The sequence below is a fragment of the Lissotriton helveticus genome, chromosome 5_1, assembly GCF_964261635.1.
Source record: "Lissotriton helveticus chromosome 5_1, aLisHel1.1, whole genome shotgun sequence".
NCBI classification, from domain to species: Eukaryota; Metazoa; Chordata; class Amphibia; order Caudata; family Salamandridae; genus Lissotriton; species Lissotriton helveticus.
In genome coordinates, this window is record NC_136065.1 from 1,105,902,517 (window position 1) to 1,105,925,162 (window position 22,646).

The following is a 22,646-nucleotide window of genomic DNA, read 5'->3' on the forward strand; positions in this document are numbered from 1 at the left end:
CACGACCTGGGCCCCAAGTACCTCAACCACCGCCTGACCTTCTACATGACCATCCGCCAGCTACGGTCCACCAGCCTCGCCCTCGCAGCCGTACCACGCATCCGAAGAGCCACCGCCGGAGGAAGATCCTTCTCTTACCTGGCTGCCAAGACATGGAACTCCCTCCCCATCCACCTTCGGCTGACCCAGGACCATCTCGCCTTCAGGAAACAACTCAAGACCTGGCTGTTCGAGCAGTAGCATACCCCTTCCCCCAAGCGCCTTGAGACCCTCCCGGGTGAGTAGTGCGCTATACAAATGGTATGATTGATTGATTGACAAGGCCAGACAACTGATCCTTGAAGCACTGAACCTTGGAGTGCAAAACCAGTTTCCTCCTGTGTTCAAGTGGTCAGCAGCATACTCCTTCTTCACAGGTAAGCCAGACAGGCTTCTTTATTCTGTTTACTTTCAGTTTGACGAATAGTATAATGTACAGGTGGTGGGGTGTAATTTAAATCCAGTGCACTAGTTAGGAATTGATGACTTCACTAGACACAATACATGTAGAATTCACTCTATACTCAACTTACTTTTTAGAAGTTCCTTTCCTACTTCTCTGTAATCTTTCTTTTGAGGAATCTATCCAAGAAGGCAGAAGTCAGGATCTTCTTTAGGGAGCTTCAAGCCTATCAACCACCCAAATCTAGCCCTATAAAAATCAAGAACTACCTTATCTTCCATATCTGTGTACAGCTTTCCTCCAGCTGTGGACGGAAACTAATGTCTGAGATAATTCCGTGAATAGAAGGCTTCTGTCACTTGAGCCTTCCTCTAGCATCTCAGTGTCAAGGCAGGCCTGTGCTCTGGACATTTGTGATGACAGCTCTTGGTGTATCTTCCTAAATGGTCCATCCCAGTAAAGTGTTAAGTGATTCGCCTAAAGCCACCAGCTGCCTTTAACGTTTGATGAAGAATTTCTACTATGGCAGCTCTCTGCATCCGTTTGGGATGCTAATTATTGCCATTATAAAGAAAGCGCAGCAAAACTGGTTTTAATTGCTACAAGGCATACAGGCAGCACATATTGTTTTTTTTTTTTTAAAGTTAAATCTCCAGTACAGATAACAAATATCAACTTCCATCACTGGAGGAACATGTACACAAGTTTCTAGCACTTTCTGTTCAAATGTGTTAAAAAAATTATTATTTATAATGAGGCTTCCTCCTAGAAAATTAAACATTAACAAAAAATATTTTATAGAGGCATATTTTTCTTCATAATTAGCATAGCCCACTTTTATACATTAAAGAGCGAATACCGTGTGCTTTGATTGCTTTTAGGAATGACCTAATTATTGTATAAATGTAGATTTATTTCAACATAGCAGATCACTTTTTTGTGAAATATGTTGCTGCAGTGTTTTGACATTTAGCAAGTCATACCACAAAGGTATCACTAGAGCTATATTTCTTTTAGCAGATCAATCTGGGTGGATTAAATATAAACTGTGGTATTTAAACATGTAGTATTTAAATTCCACGATGCTGTTGCATTTTCTGATTAGCAATGTCTTACTGGAACATTAAATGTGCCAATTATGTGTAACCAATTTTGATATAGATTTATAAGGACAGAACACACATGCTGTGACACTGAACAGAAATATCAATGTGTACAGTCATAATATCAGAAAAAAATCTATCTTAAATAGATAAAAAAAATCTATAAATTTGAGAAAAATCTAGAAACAAAACACATAAAGGGTGACATGGCTCCACCACCCCAGAACAATAATAGAAACAGAGACCACAAAACAACGTCAAGAACATTTGCAAATGAACCCTCTCTTGCATGCCCACCAGTTTGATTTCAGGTCATCCAGGGACACTGTAAGAAAATGTGTCATTAGTTGTGTGGTCTGCACAAGTAATGGGTCCATCACTAGGAACCAAACACACCATTCCTGCACAATAAACAATCATTCCCTGCAATGCAGGCACCCTTGCACTATGGCGTAAGGGTGCCTTTTCTTGCGTTAGGCAGCTACATATAGTGCTAGCACAAAGGCAGAGGTGCGCCTCATTCTTGTAAATACGGCACACCCCTGCATTTGGAAACTGTAAGAGCACAGCGTTTTCAATCTTGGCTTAACGCCGTGCTCCAACAGTTTCCTTGTACATATACCCCAAGGTTCTTTGAAAAGTTGCCCTCACCCTCTAATATTGGCATGCTTCATCATTGGGTATGCTACAAGATTACCGAGGATTGAGCAAAGTCATCCCTTAAGGTGATAGTTGCAAAACCAGGCATATCTTTTGAAAGATCCTTGGTATCAGACAGAAGTCTTAAGATGAGCTTTTGTTTCACATGTTTTCACTCTACATAACGGATGTGACTACCGGGAGATGCTCCTGTTCGTTTTAGAGAAATTTGCAGTGGAACTTGGTAAGCAATATTGGTTGTATTCCACTAACTGTTTTCCCTGAACTACACTTTCAGTGATGTGTGGGAGTGGGGATGGTATGCCCGCTGAAAATACTACAAATTGCGGGGTGAAAGATATTCTGCACTAGGAATATTTGCAATGGGTATAGTCAAATCAGACCCTCCAGGATATCTCGATTTCGCGATTTGCCGCGAAATCGGCACTTTTTTAAAAATGCCGCGATTTTTACAAAAGTGCCCGCGAAATCGGCATTTTTGTAGAAATCGCGGCATTTTTCGCTATATCCTGGGGGGTCTGCTTTATGTGGCTATCGCCTGTGAATTGGACTAGCAGCCAAAGACATCCAGTGCTGAGATTTCCACGCCACGCCCAGCCTTCACTGCCACGCCTGTCTGCCCACACCATTCATGGAGCATTCGAACAAGGAAGTGTTTGCCTTCGAGAAGCATGCTGGCGCGAGCTGCCTGTGTGTCACCCTGATGGAATGCTTCGCGGGCTTGGAGACGGAGCGCCGTGCAGAGATGTCTGTCCCTCAAGATAAACAGACAGAACCGCTCAGCCGAGAGAGCTGAGGCGCACACGGGACGGGGTATCTGCAGAGGCACGCTGGACAAGGGATGAAGTGAGAGTTGAGCTCACCTATTGCAGACCGTTTCCCCCTGGGAGTGAGCCATGGGAAAAATCCTAGAGGCGAGAAATTTAACACGGGCGTCAAGTGGCCCCATGTCATGTGTGTCACCTTCAACCAGTCCCCGCTTTTAAATCGGCGACGATTTGCAGGCTGACATTTTGCAACGAAACTACAAGTACCAACATGCAGTTCGCTACTGTTTAACAAGTGGCCGTAGGCTTCACACAGAACCAACAATCACTTGGCGGTTTTGACTGCTCTTTCTCTAGTGTTTAGGTCTGTCAAAAGCCATCATTAGTGCAGCAGGTACAGTGGCACCAAGCTCTAAGGCTATTGCAAGACACAAACAGACCTGTAATGGTACGCCTCTTCTGGCGCAGGGCTTTGCAACGTGACGCAATTGGGAGATGCGTCACGTTGTAAATACCCCGCACCATGGTGCATCTTTTGCGCCGCCGCTGCGTCACAAAAGTGACGCAACGGCGGCATTAAAGCAGCGCAAGGGGCTTGGAAATCTGCCCCAAAGTGTCTACATTGTAAAGAAACCAAATATACATAGCTTCATGTTGTTAAATAACTAAAAAAACTAAGATATCTGTGTTTGTTGTAGGAAAAATGGCCACATAAAATGCCGCAAAATTGCCGCTAAATTTCCATATTTGTGCCGCTAAATTTCCATTTTTGTGCCGCTAAATTTGCTAATCCATGCCGCTATATCCTGGGGGGTCTGTCAAATACATGAATTATTGGGCCAAGGACCTCATAGTTTGTGACTAGATGATTGGCTATACCACATTACATTTTGGAAAAACGCATTGGTTTTGTTTTTTGTTTCAATTACTGAGTTTGTCATTTTCAGGATTACCCAGTGTGTGGTTAATGAGGAATGGCAAGTAACGTAATTTGGATAATTATAGCCCCATCCCCTAAACTAAGACTAATATTAAGGGGTGGATAAATCAGTGGGATCTCTCAGTCCTGAGGAATGTCGAATTATCTAGTTTGTTGATTGAGAGTGGCTGAAACTTGTTGTCAAGAAAGTAGATAAGAGAGATGAAGAGGCACTAATAACCCCATGTCATCACCGCTATTGATTTTTTAATCCTATCCAGAAGTTCAAAAATAAAGAGAGTTTAAGACATTCCTGAGGTAGTTTCACTCACCTTTTTGTTCTGCAGAATGGATCCCAATAAATGTGTGTATAGTCTTCCCAATTTCCCTTTGCTCCATCCGTGGCATTGGTCTGTGCAGGGATGTTGTAGCTCGCCCAATGGTGAAGCATGCCTCTATTAATGGATGAGGCAATTGTTAAAGAGCCTTGCATTTTTCCTTTGTGCTATTCTTGATTTGATAGAATATTACATTTTCCCCTTCTATTTTTGTGTGTATGATTTGTGTACTTAATATAACTTTTAGCATGACCAACACACTTAAAACATAGGTCTTAGAGGGCTCCATATTTGTAATCAAAATATGTGCAATTACAGCCTTGCCCCCCTAAAGAAGCTTGTACAGCCTGAAAACCCATTGTGTACACTTTCAGGCCACAGAGACTGCAGCCTTAGATTTTGTCCTTAGAGGGCGCAGCACTCCCATCTGAACAGCAAGTGCTCCAGTCTGGTGAGTGCTTGAAAATAGTAAGCAAAAGGTTATTGTTTTAGATTCCTACCCAACTTAAGGTAGGGACTCTGGAAATCTTCTTGGGGTGAGGCTACGCCTGTCATGTTAGGGATGTTTCTTACGGAGTCTAATGCCCAGTTCCGATTCTTGAAGGTTTTGGTCTGTCCGAGATAGGAACCAGCCTTTGCGGTAGCCATGGTGCCACTGACAATGTAAGGCCAGAGCATAGAGTGCTTTCCAGCAGGAGTCCCATAGAGGAAAATCCCAGAAGGGAAAACACCTCTACCTGAAGACGAGACTTCATGAGCGGAATGGAGAAAACAGAGGACAAAGACACAGAAGAAGGCTGAAGACTGAAGGACAATACGGAGAGATCAATACAGGAAATAGTGAAGAATCCACAAGGAATGCAGAACTAGGGAATCTAGAATAGAAGTGAAAACACCTGCAGGAGTGAAGATACACCAACAGGAGCAATGACACACTAGCAGGAGTTAAGAGAGTTAAAATGCAAGGAAAAGAAGGGTTTAGGCATTTTTAGACTCAAGGACAGGAAGTGATGCAACAGGAAACACATACACACCATCTTGGATAAGGAAGTAATAATGCCAAAAAATAAGAAAGGTTGCCATCTTAACATGGTTAAGGAACCCACCCAAAGGCATTCCGGGAACAAGATTGTGGGATTATGGGAAGAAGACCTTCAGGAAATTGCCTCCAAGGCAGGAGAATGGATGCTAGAATGTTGTTCCCCCAGGCACAAGGTGAGTGATTTAAATGCCCAGCAGAAAGTCACAGCTCTTAAACCAAAACCATAGCATACTCGAGATGCCAGGGAAACAACCACAGGTACCGCATAAATATGCAGCGTGCCCAACATGAGGAGAGAGGAGTCGCTGGCTGAGCACAAACAAGCGTTACAGAACACACCTGCGATGCCAAGACAGCAACAGCAGGCAAGCCTGAGAGGAAGGAGCAGATGATGCCGCTGCACTGCAGTCTGCAGTGGTATAGATGGAGGAGCTGTGGGTTGGGCTACATCCTGTGGCATAATGTCGCTACTCGTGCAGCTCCCCTCACACTTTGTAAGACATTTGATGGTCACTCTGACCTCCTGGGCCACCAAAGGCCACAAATATGTTGTTTCTGTAATAACAGCTGGGCAAGCCCCACTGAGATTTATGGGGCACTCCTCTGTGATAACCTGCATTCTTGATTAGCAGCTCACCAGCTGAGATGGGGAGAGCCTCATCTTAGTTTTTCTTTGTTTGCCCTTTTGCAGCCTCCCACAGTGCTTTGGGGTGCCAGGTCCCACCAGGCACCCAGTGTGCCGGGTCCCACGATGGGGGACAGCACAGGGAGCCCATCCCAGGCTGGCCCAGCCGGCTCCCCACTCCAGCATGGTGCTGCAGGAGGTGGCATCACTCTTCAGGCCTGCCAGCTCCTGTGGGTGGGAGTGTTAATTGTGAATGGTTCCCTGCTCTCTCCAGTCACAGGCATGGAGAGCGGGGCAGGCCGGCCATGAGGAAGTGTGGCAGCACTCCCTATCTTTATGCCATTCGGGTTCAGGAATGGGGCCCTGGGCTCTTGTCTCCATTGCAGGGGAGTGCAACATTACTTCTTTGAAGTGTTCTTCTTCTCTGGGCCCAGATATGGGGTCCTGGTCCCCTTCCGCATCTCACGAAGAAAGCGTGATGGTGCGTCCTCGCAGTTTCTTCTTCCCGGAGGCAACACCCTGGCCCCGGGGGAAAAGCTGATTATGGCAGTGGAGCCCCAAGCACTTCATCACTGGCAAAAAAGGGGTCAAAAGGTGCTGAATTTCAGATGGCCATAACTTAGCCATGTGGGCCAGATTCTGATGATATGTGGCACATTTTGCTTTGAGTGGCGAGCCCTAGCCACCAGTGGCAGCTGACCTCCACAATGGTGTAATCATTGGAAAGCTGTTTTCTTTAGCTCCCTCCACATACCTTTCTCTTCTCCTGGGCCTCTCTCCTCCTTGGCTCAGAAGTCCAACCTTTCCCCAAATAGTCCTCTAAGTTATGTGAGGGGACCAGCTTCCCTGGTCCTGGGGAGTTCCCCGCTGACCTCAATTGAACTCAATTTAAGTTAGAGTCCTTGGTCCACATGACAGTCAGCGGGTTCCCCTTTCCAACTGTCCATTGCTGCTGCCTATAGTTCCAGTGTGTTGGACTTGGCCCTTTTTGCAGAGTTATCCCCAAACATTTTGCTTCTGCCTCCAATTTTTTCCTGACCTGTGTTTGTTGGCTTTAGGACTCTGGGCACTTTACCACTGCTATTCAGTGCTAAAGTGCATATACTCTCAGTGTAATTTGTTATCATGATTGCATATCCATGATTGGCATATTTGATTTACTGGTAAGGCCCTTGTAAAGCAGACAGAGTGTGCCGGGGCCTGTAAATCAAATGCTACTAGTGGACCTGCAGCACTATTTTTGCCACCCACATGAGAAGCCCTGAAAATATTGGTCAGTCCTGCCACTGCAGTGCCTGTGCGCAGGTTGTTAACTGCCATGTTGACCTGGCACATGCACCTTCTTGCCAGGCCCTAACCTTCCCTTTTCTTACATGTTAGTTGCCCCTAAGGTAAGCCCAAGGTACCCCTGTGGGCAGAGGGCAGTGTATGTAAATGGTGGGACATGCCCATATGTGTGTGGCATGTCCTGATCTTGAAACACTGCCAATTTCGTGGGTAGAGTGCAGTGTATGTAAAATGTGGGACATGCCCTGATGTGTGTGGCATGTCCTGTTCTTGAAACACTGTCAATTTTGTTTTTTTCTCTATTGTAAGGCTATCTGTTCCCATGGGTTGGAATGGGAAGTTTGCTTATAACATCTTATAAGCATAACTGCCCCTGGGAACCAGATATGAAAATACAGTTTAGTATGCCTGAACTCAGAATGGTAAAATGCTTCTTTTAGTGAGGGTGATTCTTTCATTCTGTTTTTGAAAATGGCACTTTTCGAAAATAGGTATTTTCTTGCTTAGCCGTCTAGTGTGCCTCTGCAAGGATGTATGTTGACTGGCTGGCTTTGGAGTGACAGGGGCGAGGGGTGTACAGTGGCTCCAGAGAGTCTGGATGAGTCATCGCTAGGCTGAATAGGCCTGGTCTGCATTTGGAGTGGTGGGAGGAGTAGCACCTGCACCTAAATAAGGATGTGCCTGCCTTTCACAACAATGGCTCCACCCCTCTTTGGTGTGTCTGGAGCCAGGGCTCACACTGATAATGGAGGTTGTTGTCCACTTACAAAGCGCCCACCAGAACTGGTTTGGACTGGGCTCAGAGGCCTGGGCCAGGAGAGAACAAAGAGAATTACTGTATAAAAAGAGGGGCCCAGACCACAGACGTTTAGAGCATCCCTGGAATTCAAGAGGACACTTTGCCACGGAGAAGAGCTGGAGAGACTGAGAAGAAGTACTGCCCCTTTGCTTTGTGCTATGTGGGGTCATCCTGCAGTTGCTGTTTCTGCCAAGGGAAGGAGAAGGACTTTGCTGTCTGCTGTGTCCCCTGCTTGAAAGAGATCTCCAAGTGCCTGTGTGTGCTGGCCTGCTGTTCTAAAGTCTCAAGGACACAAAGACTTCACCCCCAGCTCACCTGAACTCTGCTGCTGTGAGTTCTGACCTGCCAGGAGGTGTCTGTGCCAGTATTGGACCTCTGGAGGTTGTTGTGCTGTTTGAGAGCTGGAAGAGAGAATAACTACAAAAACAATGCATCTCTCTTCTTGCGTATTTCTGACGCATTTCCACTGCACAAGAATTTCCACGCATCACTGTGCAGCTACGAAAACCGATGCAGTGCTTATTGCTGCTGCAAGAACCAACGCATCGATGGGTCGTGGCAGAAGAAAACCGACACACCGCCACTCACAGCATTGATTACGACACATCCCAGGTTTCCACGCATCCCACCTGTGTGACAAGTTTACACAACGCATCACCTGCAGACCAGAACCGGCATAAAGAATTGACGCATCACTTCCCCCTACAGACTGGATTCGACGCATCACTTCTCCTGCATGCAGCAGGCTGTTGCATCGCCTCTCCAAGGTCTCAGGAACTGACGAATCTCTTTGTTTTATATGCTTCTTCACTCTGTGGTTACTTGGCCTTGTTAATTTTCACACAACTACAGATACTTTGTGTAAAAGTCACACATCCATAGTTTTCTATGCTATAAGTTCTTGAAACCTTTTGAAAGTCATATTTTTTACTGTGTATGTTGGATTTTTGTTGTTTTGGTCTTGTTAAGTTTAGATAAAGATCTTGTATTATTCTAAACTGTTGTGATGTCAATTTGTGGTGTTTTCAGTATGTTACTATGAGTGTTGGTACAAATACTTTACACATTACCTTTGGGATAATCCTGTCTGCTTGTGCCAAGCTACCAAGGTGTTTAGCAGGGGTTATTTAAAATGTCTATCCCCCTTACCCTGACTAGAAGCAAGGGTCCCTATTTGGACAAAGGTACCTACCTCTGCCAACTAGAGATCCCCATTTCTAACACAGTGTTCAACACAAAAGTGCAGCTAAGAGAGAGCTCTCTCCTGCATAGAAGCGTTTAAGTTGGAGTGGGAGGTTTAAGCAAGGATGCACCTCTGTCCTTTCCTGAAGTGCCACATTACCTCTCTGCCCCTGCCCCAACCTCCCTGCACTTCCTGCTTGGATATTTCAAAATTGTGTCATCCAGGAGTCACTTGCCACATCTACCCTGGTGGTGTCCGCTCCACCCCTCAGTGATATCACTGCCAGGACCTTCCACAGCCAAACTTCAAAGGAGGTCCTCTCTTAGTTTGGCCTCAGAGGACTTGGTTCCCTCCTTTGTTTATTTTGCTTGAACAAACCTGCTTCCTGGCACAGGGTGACAGCTAGCTGATTGAAGCAGAGCAATTCACCCACCTCCCCTTCCCTCTTCAAGATCTGACTTACGCTTTTTGAATTGTTCCCTTCGTGGGAGGAGGCCTTTGGTCCAACCACTGCAGGAATAAGTAATTAACTCAGCCCAACGGGGTGACAAAAGCCCTAAAGTCTGATCCTGAGCTGAGAAAGAGAAATATGACATTCCTAGATGACCCATAAGCTGTACAGATATGTCTTTGTAGAAATGATCTTTTCACACTGGTTACACTGTAAATCAGTATGACTGTAGCCCAAGGGGAAGCAGAGCTCAACTCTAGGGCAGCCTTCTCCATAAGTATATAATGGAGTGTAAGTGCAGACAAGACAGTAAAACAGACTGACTTTCCCTACATGTGTTTAACCTTGTTATAAGGCCTAACGCAGGTAAATACCCAATCATGCAGAATCCCGTGTGCGCCAGGCTTAACTTCTCTTTTAACAAAGACATGGCTAAAACAAAGATCATTTTGCCATGGGAATGTCAGCTATTTCAAGATTGATGAAAGCCAGCTGTCTTCAGTTGAATGTTGGTAAAACTGAAATCATGCAGTTTGACAAGGCGAATATACTCTGGTCTGATGAGTGGTGGGCCCTTGAACTGGGCCCTGTTTTGACCCCAGACAATCAGTTGAAAATCTTGGTGTAAAGAAAGACCAAACACTGTCTAAGGAGCAGATACTGGCTACCACAGGTATCTGTTTTCATACCATACACCTACTACAAATAGCCTTGGTTTATCTCCCCATCTGAGCCAGAAGAACGCTAGTCCAGGTTTTAATAATTAGTAGACTGGACTATGGCAACTCACTACTGGCCACAGCCCATGAGACCCTTATGGGCAAATTACAAGTAGTGCAAAACACTGTGGCCAGGCCTAGTTTCAACCTGACAACTCCTTTAGAGGTAAGGGACCCAGTTATCTTTTGCAGAAACTCCCCTACCAGAAATGTAAGGTCCATGGACAAAGCATTGTTGAGTTTACTCCATATTCGACTGGCTAGATGTGACAGCAGAGCCTTTTATTACTTGACTCCGGTTTACTGGAACAGCTTACCTCCCCATTTCCATCTGTGCACTGAATACCATAAATTCAGGAAATGCTCAAATCATTTCAATTGTAACTGATTTCTCCTACTTCCTGGGACTGTCTACAGCATGGAGATACCATTTGGGTTGAGTCGCACGCTATATCAAATTTAATCAACATAACATAACAGGCTACCTGCACACAGTTGCAGGCTGCTCACTACAGGAGTCTTCCATGTGCAGCCCTCACAAGTGTTCTTGAGTAGCTAACCAAGCACTCCTTACTACGTCGCAGTGGGCTTATCTTTAAATACAGACACTGGTGGTAAACGTGCGCTATGCAAGCAAAGAATTCGGGTGGATTAGATGTCCCTAATCACTTTCACACAGGCCCCAAACCACCCAGGCCAATAACCTCAGTATCTCTCTGTGTTGGGGTGGGAGTGTCCCCTGCATTATCTACAGATGTGTGTTCTTGCCCGGATTGATCCATCTTCATGTGAAACTGGTATCCTGACTTTTTGTTGGCCCTGCCACCACACCAATGTAGAGTGAGTGTTGTGGCTTAAGTCTGTTCATGATACTTCACAGCTGCACCAAACAAGACCTCATAGCCACCGGAGGACTGCTGTCCATACCCAGGGTTGATCACATAAACTGTTTGTAGCAGCATCCTGAGTTTTGTGAATTATTGTCCTAACCAGACAATTTTCTTGTGTCAAAAAGGAGTGCAGTTTACTGGCGTTAATGAGACCCCAACCCAGACCCTTGTGCTGACATACAGCATGCATGCCAAATGTCATAGGTAGAGCAAATGTTTAGCACATACCGATAAAAAAAATCTATTGTGAGAATCTGGGTGCTAAGACCAGTGGGATTCATTTTTGATAACCCTTGGTTTACCATGACACGAGATGAAGGGTGGATGCTGCTTCCCCGGACAGTGAGAGTATATTGACTGGATCTTCACCTTCCAGCCACAGGAATGCAGACCCTTAACTGAGGGAAAATGGAGATAGGGCTACCTTTAGAAATTCGATGAAGTTCTTTTAGCAAGGAGTTGCCAATTAGTTCATCCTTAGCATTGCCATTTCAGGGACGGTAGGTGTGAGTCGAGAGTCAGCAGTTTTATGTTGTTAAAAGTGACGGCATTCCCAGGCAGGGCTTGCCTTTCTCTCTTTCTCTGATTTAAGGAAGACTGATGGCAGCCAGGTGTAGAGATCTAACGCTTCATTGTGCACTTGTTTTGAATAACCTCACTCGGTGTCAGCCCCATCACTGCATCCCACGGCAGTCATCACCTTTCACAAAGGCTGTGTCTGCACTACAACCAGCAAATTTGAAGAGGAACCACTCCAAATCAATTCTAAAATGATAGGCAGTGGATACACATCCCTTGTCTGAACAATGGTTATAAATGTAGGACCCTTTCATCCCACTTTGTTCTAGATCGAATTTCATCCAGGACCATGACATGAGTGTTCTGCAGACTACTGAAGAGCTGCTATGTAAATAGGGTTAGTTTCTACATGACAACCAAAATCCCAGAGGTGAGGGGACATCACCTGAATATTCACAACTTTCTGGAGATCCTGTTGATCTACCAAGCACTTAGATGCTTATAGAGAGAAAGGGAATGCCTGGCACTACAGGTGCTGTCCAGTAGAAGAATCTTAGCTGTGTTCTTGATGGGAGGAACACCCAAGCATCTAACTACCATGAGCAGCTGAGCTGGAGCCAACCTGTAATGTGATGGGTCTCTTGGACTCCAAATGCACATTTCGAAGTGGACTGCATCAACATATCATGCCTGAAACAACATTGTTGAGTTGGTATCCTAAGAATTCCGTTGACGGGCATCAGAAATAACCCAAACGGTGCAGCACCAGAATGAATCTAAAAGTAATGGGTAGCTTCTAACACAAATGCAGTCCGATTAGTGTTCGGCAGCCTTCCAGCATGCTGTCAAAAATAGAAGTACACCTCCATGATACGAGTGTGCCTGACTCTTCTTAAAAGGTTCTCAAAAACATCCGGTGGCACTCCTGGCCTGTGGAAAAATGAAACGCGGTTTATTTTTGATGCCCGTCAACGGAATTATTAAGACATCCTCTCAGCGGACACTCTGTAGATTTGCAGGTGTTGCCAGTCACTCCACACCCGGCTTGACTGGAGGTTTCTTCCATCGTCATTTGGACTAGCAATCATTGATGCTCTCTAATTTTTGATCGCCTTGAAAAAGTCTGAGAAACACATGCCGGCTAGATCGTGTGCTGGGAAATTCTTTTACAAACAATAGAGACGAGAATCTGTAAAATTGATTGAGTTTGGATTTTCTGTTGGACTCGATGACTACTTACGGATTGAATTGACCTCTTTAGCTTCCATATGTACCAATCAGTACATGTTTGCCTTTGCAAGTGTTAATTGACATATACTAATGTTAGACTGACAAATAAATACTAGGGGGTGCTGTTCAGGCTTCTTTTTGTTTGAAATAAATATATCACATAAGAAGCTTTAGCCACCCTATAATCTAGTAACCTGAATGCCCTCTTCCTCAAAGTCTGACCTATTACCACAGCTTCTGCCCCACAGGACCAGGAACACTCATAGTACAAGGATATTTCGTTATTTGTTTGTAATTTTGTAGTTCTAACCATATCTAGTTGCTGGATAATAGGGTGAAACTTGACAAGATGGCATTCAGCAGAATGTAAAGGGAGGCCACAGACTGTGCATTGCATGAAAATGCCACATCATGTTAACAATCTGTAACATCTATATAACACATGTGTACTCACCTATTTGGCGTAGTTTATTTTTGTAGTGTGCTCTGAATATTAGCTGACCCTGAAGTGTACTCACCATTTGGAATACTGGAGTAAATGCCTGATTTAGAGTTTGGCGTACCGGTTGCCTGCCACAAACGTGACGAATATCCCATCCACCATACTGCAAGACCATTATATGCTAAGGCACTTGTAATGAGGCGAGCAGGATATCCTAGTACCAATTCTAGATGGGACTCTATCGGCCACATGCATCATTGTAACATTTTGCGATTTCTTAATTGCGAAAATTAAGGAATCGCAATTAAGAAATCGCAAAATGCTATGCATTAAGAAATTGCAATTTTTTTGCGATTTCCTAATTTTCCTTAATTGCGATTCACAATTTGCGAATCACAATTAAGGAATCCCTTCCCATTGATTCCTATGAGCCTAGAGGCCCATAGGAATGAATGGGAAGCCAATCTCATTTTGCGATTCGCAATTAAGGAATCGCAAAATGAGAATGCTATTTCATGGGTGCAGGGGGGGTCCAAAGTACCCCCCTGCACCCCTGAAATTGAACTTTAAGAGCATTTCTCACACACACATGCCCCAAGTGCATGTGTGTGTATAAAATGAAACTTTCAAAAATGCACTTTTGTGCATTTTTGAAAGTTTTCACAAATTACCATGAAGTTCAACTTCATGCTAATTTGCCTCTTCCTATTTGCGAATTTGCAAAAAAATGTTCATGCATTGCATTTAAGAAATCACAAATTGCGATTTCTTAAATGCAATCGCAATTTAAGAAATCGCAACATAATTGCGATTCCTTAAATTGCGAAAAAATGAAAAAAAAATAATGCATCCCAAAATAAAGGAAATTGCATTCGCAAACGGCCGATTTTTGCAATTCGCACTGTTTGCGAATGCACTTTACCTTGATGCATGTGGGCATAAATTCATGCCTGCAATAAGGGCTAAAGCGGGGCAGAGCTGTGCGAGCTTCTGTCTGCAATATTTAAGAACGACTTTTCCTCTGGGAAACCTTTCAGTTAATAGAAACAAGAAATCCCGTGTAAATTAACACTGAGCGCATTTTAAAATTGCATGTTAATCCGTGTGTACCTCAACACATATTAACTCATTGATCGTATTTCTTCGCTAGAATTAAATGGCTCGTTTTGCATTTTGAGATCAAATTATTTTTTTTCCTTTCTGAGACACTGAGATTTATTTTTGAATGATTAGAAACGTACATGCTCGCTACTTTTTTCTTTACTGGAATTTAGCGAGCATTCTATTTTGATGTGGCACTTTCTTATTTTTCTTTTAATTAGTGATCCCACTTTTCTGTGTTTTTTGCGAAAAGATTGAGTTTGACCAAATAAGTGATGATATCATATGAGCTCCTCGACGAAATCTGCTTAGACCCAAGAGGAAGAAGCTTTTGAGGGAAAGTTGAAGTTGCTAATGCGATTAAAACTGAACAAGAGAAAGAGGTTACTGCCAAATTCAGTGATCATAGACAAGCAGAATTAGAAACTGCTGTGAGTGTAATAACAATCACTGCAATTTTTAATTCAACCATATCTCTCTGGGCACTGAGTTTTGTTACAGCTACTTCTCCATGAATTAGTTAGGTTAAATTAAATACCTCAATGATTTTTAATTTATTAATCAATTTCGGAATGACTGCTTACTAATCAGTGGAATTTGCACAATAATTGGCAAGCAATTTTGCATCCAATTCGTGTATTCCAATGTGAGGGAAGACATCATTTGCAATATAGTAGATTTTCATTTTTGGTTACCAAATTACATTGCAAATTAAAGATTTTGTATAAACTGGCTGCTGAGATCATTCGCTGTCTTCTGCTATTTGTATTAACTACCCATTGAAGTGGAAGTTAAAATCCCAACGTCTTACCTCAAGATGGGAACAGAAACATGAAAAAGGATTGGCTGGTCTGATAATATATTTACACAGCCCATGCGTGCACACACAATAGACGCACAATATTTGTTCTGTATTTGTATTCGTACTATCATTGATAGCAGTTTACGAAATCATTAAATTAGGCTGTTGCCGGATGTATTACAGTGGTCAATAGAAGAGAAATGTCCCTAGAGATCATCTGCACACACCTAATTATTTATTTAATTGGTATTTTATACAGTGCATTGTGTTTTTGTTTGATAACTCCCAAATGCTACTGCTAGAATTGCTGGCATCTTAGGGTGCTCATGAATTTTATACTTTAAGAATTAATTATCTACACAGATGTACTGCATCAATGTTGCTATTGCATTTTCTGTTTCCCACCGAGTTCCAGAGGCTGGGGAGGTTTATAGAGGTTTATAAATGGATCCAGTAAAGGGGCAGTGAGCGGGTACACCAACAAGCCAAAATACCTCTTTCAAAGAGATGCTTTTAAGTAATGTGACATGCAATGTAAATGTTTTACAGAAAAAAGGAAGACATGAAACTAAAATCAACGTGAGAAACTGACTACAAGCTTTTTTCCTCCTTTCTCCCTCCAAATTAGGGATAACTGACTGCTAATCAGAGAGAAACAGATGAAGAAAGTCTCTCTCAAACTTTGCAGGGTAGTTCATCTCTCTTCACAGAGTCAATATTATATGTTTGGATTTTTTTGAGAGCTAGTGGACTTTTGAACTGAAGGCAATACATTTTTACAACTGCAAGACAAGAAATACTTACACTTGACACTGCACCGCATAACAAATGACAAAAATCTCTCCTGAACCCCTATCCTGACTCTAAAGCACCAGAGAAACAGTCACTAAATTCCAAGGGGGTAGCGTAACCAACCAAAATGTGCGTACTAAAAATCTGCTTGCTGGCGTCTCTCTCCTAATCCCACCGTTAACAATGTGTATCAAAGATTTCTCCAAAAGGGGATTTCTCATAGATGTACTGATTTCACAGCAATATATACCACAGAGATAAACATTGGTACTTTTATACACGTTCCATTTGTTAAATAGGGATAATGCCTAATTTGTGGCAGTACTGGGTCTGTAAGTGATGTTTGTTGCTGTTGAATAAAAGATACTCTTGATGATGCTGTCCGCTGAATTCGAGAGTAGCAGAACAGTGCTGAAATGTCATACTCCCATTCTTTGTGACTAACTTGACAAGTGCCTCACTGGTTATGTTTTATGTCCTATCCTGTTGATTATCTACATATAAACATTGGGGAACATGGTGCTGGAGGATGTGATCATCATTCATCACTATGTAGCTATTAGTATCCAATAACTGCGTTTGCAAATTATAACAGATAAATCTCCTAGGTAGTCTATAAAATGTATGTTTTCATTCTTGCTTAAACTTAAACATTTGAGTAAGGACTTCTCTGCCTATGTGTTAGGAACAACCCCACCTCCCCCCATTTGCGTTCATGTGCTACCCTGGTTAAAACAATTGTAAATTATTGTCTCTTGACCAAAGTATCTTGACAAAGTTAATCTTTATACGTTGTACAGCAGGCAGACCTTGAAGAAAATTCACCTGCTAGGTTTAACCAATGTAAGTTCCTTATGTGTGGACACCATAAGTTTGCTGACTAAGAAGTGTAAAAAAGAAAATGTAATGCACACATTTTCCATCTATACACACAGCATCTGAAACAACATCCCATACCTAACACGACTGCCCTAAACACCTGCTCAATTTAGGGATTAATTAAAGATTTATCCCTTTAAAGAACACTATATCACAATGTATTAACCATCCACAACCCAGCTTCTTCTCCTCTTACTCGTTGTCTTTATGCTTGTTTCTGACCATGAATAGTGCCCTGCTACTTTTTGACTAGGTTTGCCCTATAGAAATACCGTATACATACATAAATACATACAAATGTGGTGAATTTAGTGTATCCTCATCACGAGTAAAGGGGTTAAAGGAGTGTTGGGAGGCTTAAAGGGATAAGAGCTTTGGATGATCCTGCTGACACATACTTGACTATATGGGCATGCAAAGTGAGTAGAACTTAAAACACTGTAGAGGGATCAGTCTTCATTTTCACCTGTAGGTTAAGCTATGGAGGGCAGTTTTAGCCAACTTCACAATGTGACCACATTTCACCACATTCAACAAACTGATATTTTTATCACACAAGCATGGAAAATTCTGTTGAAGGTCTGTCTGCTGTTCACGTACAAACTGTCTCCCAGTGAATTCCCACATAGCTCTCTAAGCAAATTGAAGGTAGCAGGTGGGAGCACAACACAAAAACATATAATTCTCAGATTGCAAATCACTCAGACTAAACCAAGCATTGCAATATCAATGGGTCTTGCTTTTCCAATGCTTGCTCTTTGCAGGTATTGGGTATGCTTATGTGACACAAGTATTGGCAAAGCGAATAATAGCACCGACTATCTTGGAAATATTGAAACTAATATTTGGCCACATTGAAACATTATTTTCTATAATGCCAGGATGTCTGCCACTTTAGGTATTGACCTAATGGTACACTCTAAGTGGAAGCACAGAAAATAACTTTGAAAGATATTCAGTTGAAGCTACTGCTGTTCTACAGCGAGGAATATTTGCTAGCAAGCATTTGCAAACTGGACATCTTCGAATGTTGCGTCTATACACAAGTTGTCAGCCATCATCACAGTACGAAAAAAACAGGTAACATGGCTGGTAACTGCTATTGGCTTTACCAATGATAGAGCACTTTTACAAGCATTGACAAATCCAGTATGGTGATTGGCTTATGTTGAAATGGGAAACAAAGGAGCAGGACAGGAGTCAGACACCAAGCTTCATCAGAGCTTGGTGTTTGGGTAGAAAGGAAGAATGAAGAAAATGAGCATGCCTAGAGGTTGGGAGAGACAAAGGTAGCGTGATATAGAAAAACAGAGCGCATGGAGTGAGAGAGACAGAGGGCTTGATTACAAGTTGTGGGACGCAGCGATAGTGTTTTTCTGACTGCCCTATTATAATTAGTGCTGTCGGACCGCCATTCTCCCAGCCACAGCTGCCAAGGAGCCGCCAAGCCCTGGTGGTGTAGAGGCAGCAATATGCTTGCCGGTAACGTGGTCTTATGAAGTGTGATACTTGCGGTTTTCAAATATCTTTGTAGAAGAAATGTTTATGTTGCACCTCCACTTTTTATTAAGAATTTGTTGTCTTACCTTAGAGAGTCATCAAACTGAAGTCGTATTTCAACTGATATACTTTGTTTCACACCATTTTAACATAGATTTGTTTTCACTACAGATCTACTGACTACGGCACCACATATGAAAAATTTAATGAAAAAGTTGGACTGAAGACAGTGCTGAGTTATCTATACGTCAGTCCAAGTAATAAAAGAAAGGTAAGCTTTTCATGTGATGGACTTTTCATAGATCTAGGATTTAAAAATTACTCCAAAAATACATGTTTTCAAATTTTATGTTGGATAATAATAATAGAAGCACTTTTCACTTCAGAGAGTCAGCATAATGCTTAAGATATCAATTTTACTAGTAACAAACTTTAAAAGGCACACAACAGGGAGCATCAGCATTCTCATATTTACAGGGGACTTGATACAAGGATGACTTTACTGGTATTGACACCCTCTGAGGCGGAAGCCGGAGGATAGCTGCTCGCACTTCTTTTAAAAACTTTTGATTTGTTTGTTACACTCTTTTAAAAACTGCTCGTGTTTCCTTATTGCCAGGCTAGCACTTCACCTACAGCGGACCTAGCGCTGTCAGGTGTTTCAGTCTAATTCAGTCTCCTCACGAACGCTAAACCCTCGTGACACGAGGCCACGCCCCCTGGCAGGACACGCCCACATCCTCCGCCTATAAGACTGCGCCGACCAATTGCGCGTCTTACTGGTATTGACACCCTCTGAGGCGGAAGCCGGAGGATAGCTGCTCGCACTTCTTTTAAAAACTTTTGATTTGTTTGTTACACTCTTTTAAAAACTGCTTGTGTTTCCTTATTGCCAGGTTAGCACTTCACCTACAGCGGACCTAGCGCTGTCAGGTGTTTCAGTCTAATTCAGTCTCCTCACGAACGCTAAACCCTCGTGACACGAGGCCACGCCCCCTGGCAGGACACGCCCACATCCTCCGCCTATAAGACTGCGCCGACCAATTGCGCGTCTTACTGGTATTGACACCCTCTGAGGCGGAAGCCGGAGGATAGCTGCTCGCACTTCTTTTAAAAAACTTTTGATTTGTTTGTTACACTCTTTTAAAAACTGCTCGTGTTTCCTTATTGCCAGGCTAGCACTTCACCTACAGCGGACCTAGCGCTGTCAGGTGTTTCAGTCTAATTCAGTCTCCTCACGAACGCTAAACCCTCGTGACACGAGGCCACGCCCCCTGGCAGGACACGCCCACATCCTCCGCCTATAAGACTGCGCCGACCAATTGCGCGTCTTACTGGTATTGACACCCTCTGAGGCGGAAGCCGGAGGATAGCTGCTCGCACTTCTTTTAAAAATTTTTGATTGGTTTGTTACACTCTTTTAAAAACTGCTCGTGTTTCCTTATTGCCAGGCTAGCACTTCACCTACAGCGGACCTAGCGCTGTCAGGTGTTTCAGTCTAATTCAGTCTCCTCACGAACGCTAAACCCTCGTGACACGAGGCCACGCCCCCTGGCAGGACACGCCCACATCCTCCGCCTCAAATGTGCCTCCAGCGCAAGCGCGGCGGACGAGCGCAGCGGGAGCGCCGTTTGCGCGCCGAGGGCGCGCCTGGGGCGGGCCCGTCTGCGCCCGTCCGCGCCAAGACCGCGACAGGCGCAGGACACTCTGCCCCCGGTCCCCTTACTATGTGTTACAATGCCAATTCGCTAAAAATGTTACGCAGCAATTCGCCTTGTACCTGTAAAGTCGACATCTACACCACCACGGGGCCTTTTAGCTGCAGGCATTGCAGATGGACCTCCTCCCCAGCCATGACGCCCGCCCCACTGATCAACCTCAGGGAAAAAAACCCACCCTTCATCGGAGGGCTGATCAACGCAAGATCCATGACTTGCCACAGCCAACACATAACTGATCTCATTCAGGAATCAAACATCGACTGTCTTTTCATAACAGAGACCTGGCTTACGAACAACAGTAACCCTGATCTAGCCACTGCCCTCCCACAAGGATACTCCATATACAGGCAAGACAGACCAAAGGGGCGAGGAGGAGGTGTAGCCCTCCTACTACGAAACTCCTTCAAATGCCACACCTTCACCCTCGACTCACTAAAGGGCGCCGAATCCCTAGGATTCTCCATCAAACTCAACGAGTCCACCTCATTCTCAGGAGGACTTATATATCGTCCACCAGGTACCGCCACCAAATTTTTAGACTCCCTTAGTGACACCCTCGGACAACTTCTAATCAGATACCCGCATGTCACCATGCTGGGTGATTTTAACTTGCACCTCGACTCCACAGAGGACGCGCAAACACTTAACTTCCATCAAACACTGGAGATCTTCAACCTCCAACAAAAGGTCAAGGAACCCACCCACCGAGCGGGACACACCTTAGATGGGATTTGTACCAATCTCCCCTCTTTAGAAACTCATACTCCAGTACCACACATCTGGACTGACCACAATTTTATCCCATTTCTCATCAGAACCCCGCAGCATATAAACGCAACTAAACCTTGCCCTCTTCCAGAGAACCAGGTCAACTGGAAAAAGGTAGAAGAAGCCTTCAAACTTAACCCCATCTCTGAGTCCCAAACCCCCATTATGTTGGGAGATGTAGAACAAGACTCACAATCCTTCCACAACTGGATATCCCACGAAATTAAAATCCGTGCCCCGCCCAAGCGCACCAAGAGAAATGATACAAAATCTAAAACTAAAACTAATGCCCCTTGGTTCACACCAGAAGTAGCCAAGGCGCACTTGCTCTGCAAAAAAGGAGAACGCAAATGGCGGAAAACATATGACAACATTGACAGGAAATCCTATATCCTATTAAGGAAAAGTTATCACTCGACTATAAAAAACGCCAAAAAAGATTTTTTCACCACAACCATCAATAACGCAAAACAAAAGCAAAAAACTCTGTTTGCAATAGTGAGATCCTTTACCCATCCTGCAGCTCTACAGTTTGAAATACCCCCCTCTCAAGATCTCTGCGACAAAATAGCAGATTTCTTTGAAGAGAAAATCCATCTGATTCAGAAGGATTTCCCCACATACCAACGATCCCAGCCCCCAGTTAGACAGGAACCAGAAGACTATACTCCGGTTCATCTAAGGTCCTTCTCACAGGTCACTCTTGCTCAATCTAAGGAAGTCATCCTAGCATGCAAATCAGGCTCTCCCTCCGATTCTTGTCCTCCTAGCATCCTACATCAACTGATCGACACTTTCAATCCCATCATCAATGAAATAGTCAATACTTCCCTCAGGACTGGTATCGTCCCTAGTGCATGGAAACATGGCACTGTTAAACCTCTGACGAAGAAACCTAACAAACCCCCTTCTGATCTGACCAACCTACGCCCTATCTCTCTCCTCCCAGTTTTGGGTAAAATCACAGAACAAATAGTCTACAGGGAACTTAAAGCCCACCTGGAAGCTAACAATATCCTCCACCCCCAACAATCAGGATTCCGTCCTCAGCACTCAACAGAAACAGCCCTGATCGAGTTGACTGACTCCATAAAAACCCTCCAAGACCAAAGGAAAAACGCTGTACTGATTTTGTTGGACCTCACGGCAGCGTTCGACACTATCTCCCACCTAATACTCCTAGACCGACTTAAGGACATTGGCATCGCCGACCGGGCATTGGACTGGATAATATCCTTCCTTTCTGAAAGATCACAATCCGTGAAACTAGGACCCTTCAACTCCACAGAGAAAAAGATTCGATCAGGAGTCCCACAGGGCTCCGTTTTAAAGCCCCCTGCTTTTTAATGTCTATCTTATACCCCTCATCTCCCTGATCGAATCATACGGTATCACTGTTACATCCTACGCCGACGATACCCAACTTATAGTCCCGCTAGAGGAGAACTCGACAAGTGCCGAACAAAATTTAACTAACTGCCTGAAAGAGGTCTTCCTGTGGTTGGAAACCAACCACCTCAAATGTAATACAGGGAAGACAGAAATCCTCCCCATAGGGAAAAACGTCAACTTCTGTCCCCACCTCTGGTGGCCAAAGGACTCCACAGCCCCCCCACAGTCCGTCACCACTGCAAGAAACCTTGGCGTCACCTTCGACACTAACCTGT

At 43.9% G+C, this 22,646-nt stretch overlaps 1 protein-coding gene across 1 annotated transcript in view; it reads left to right on the top strand.

Moving 5' to 3' along the window:
* Positions 1-22,646, top strand: part of LOC144753513 (VPS10 domain-containing receptor SorCS3-like) — a 2,605,581-nt gene that overhangs the window by 974,135 nt on the left and 1,608,800 nt on the right. Inside the window, exon 3 of the mRNA XM_078641177.1 lies at positions 18,662-18,761. Coding sequence (XP_078497303.1) covers positions 18,662-18,761 — 100 coding nt within the window. The remainder of the gene's footprint in view (positions 1-18,661; positions 18,762-22,646) is intronic.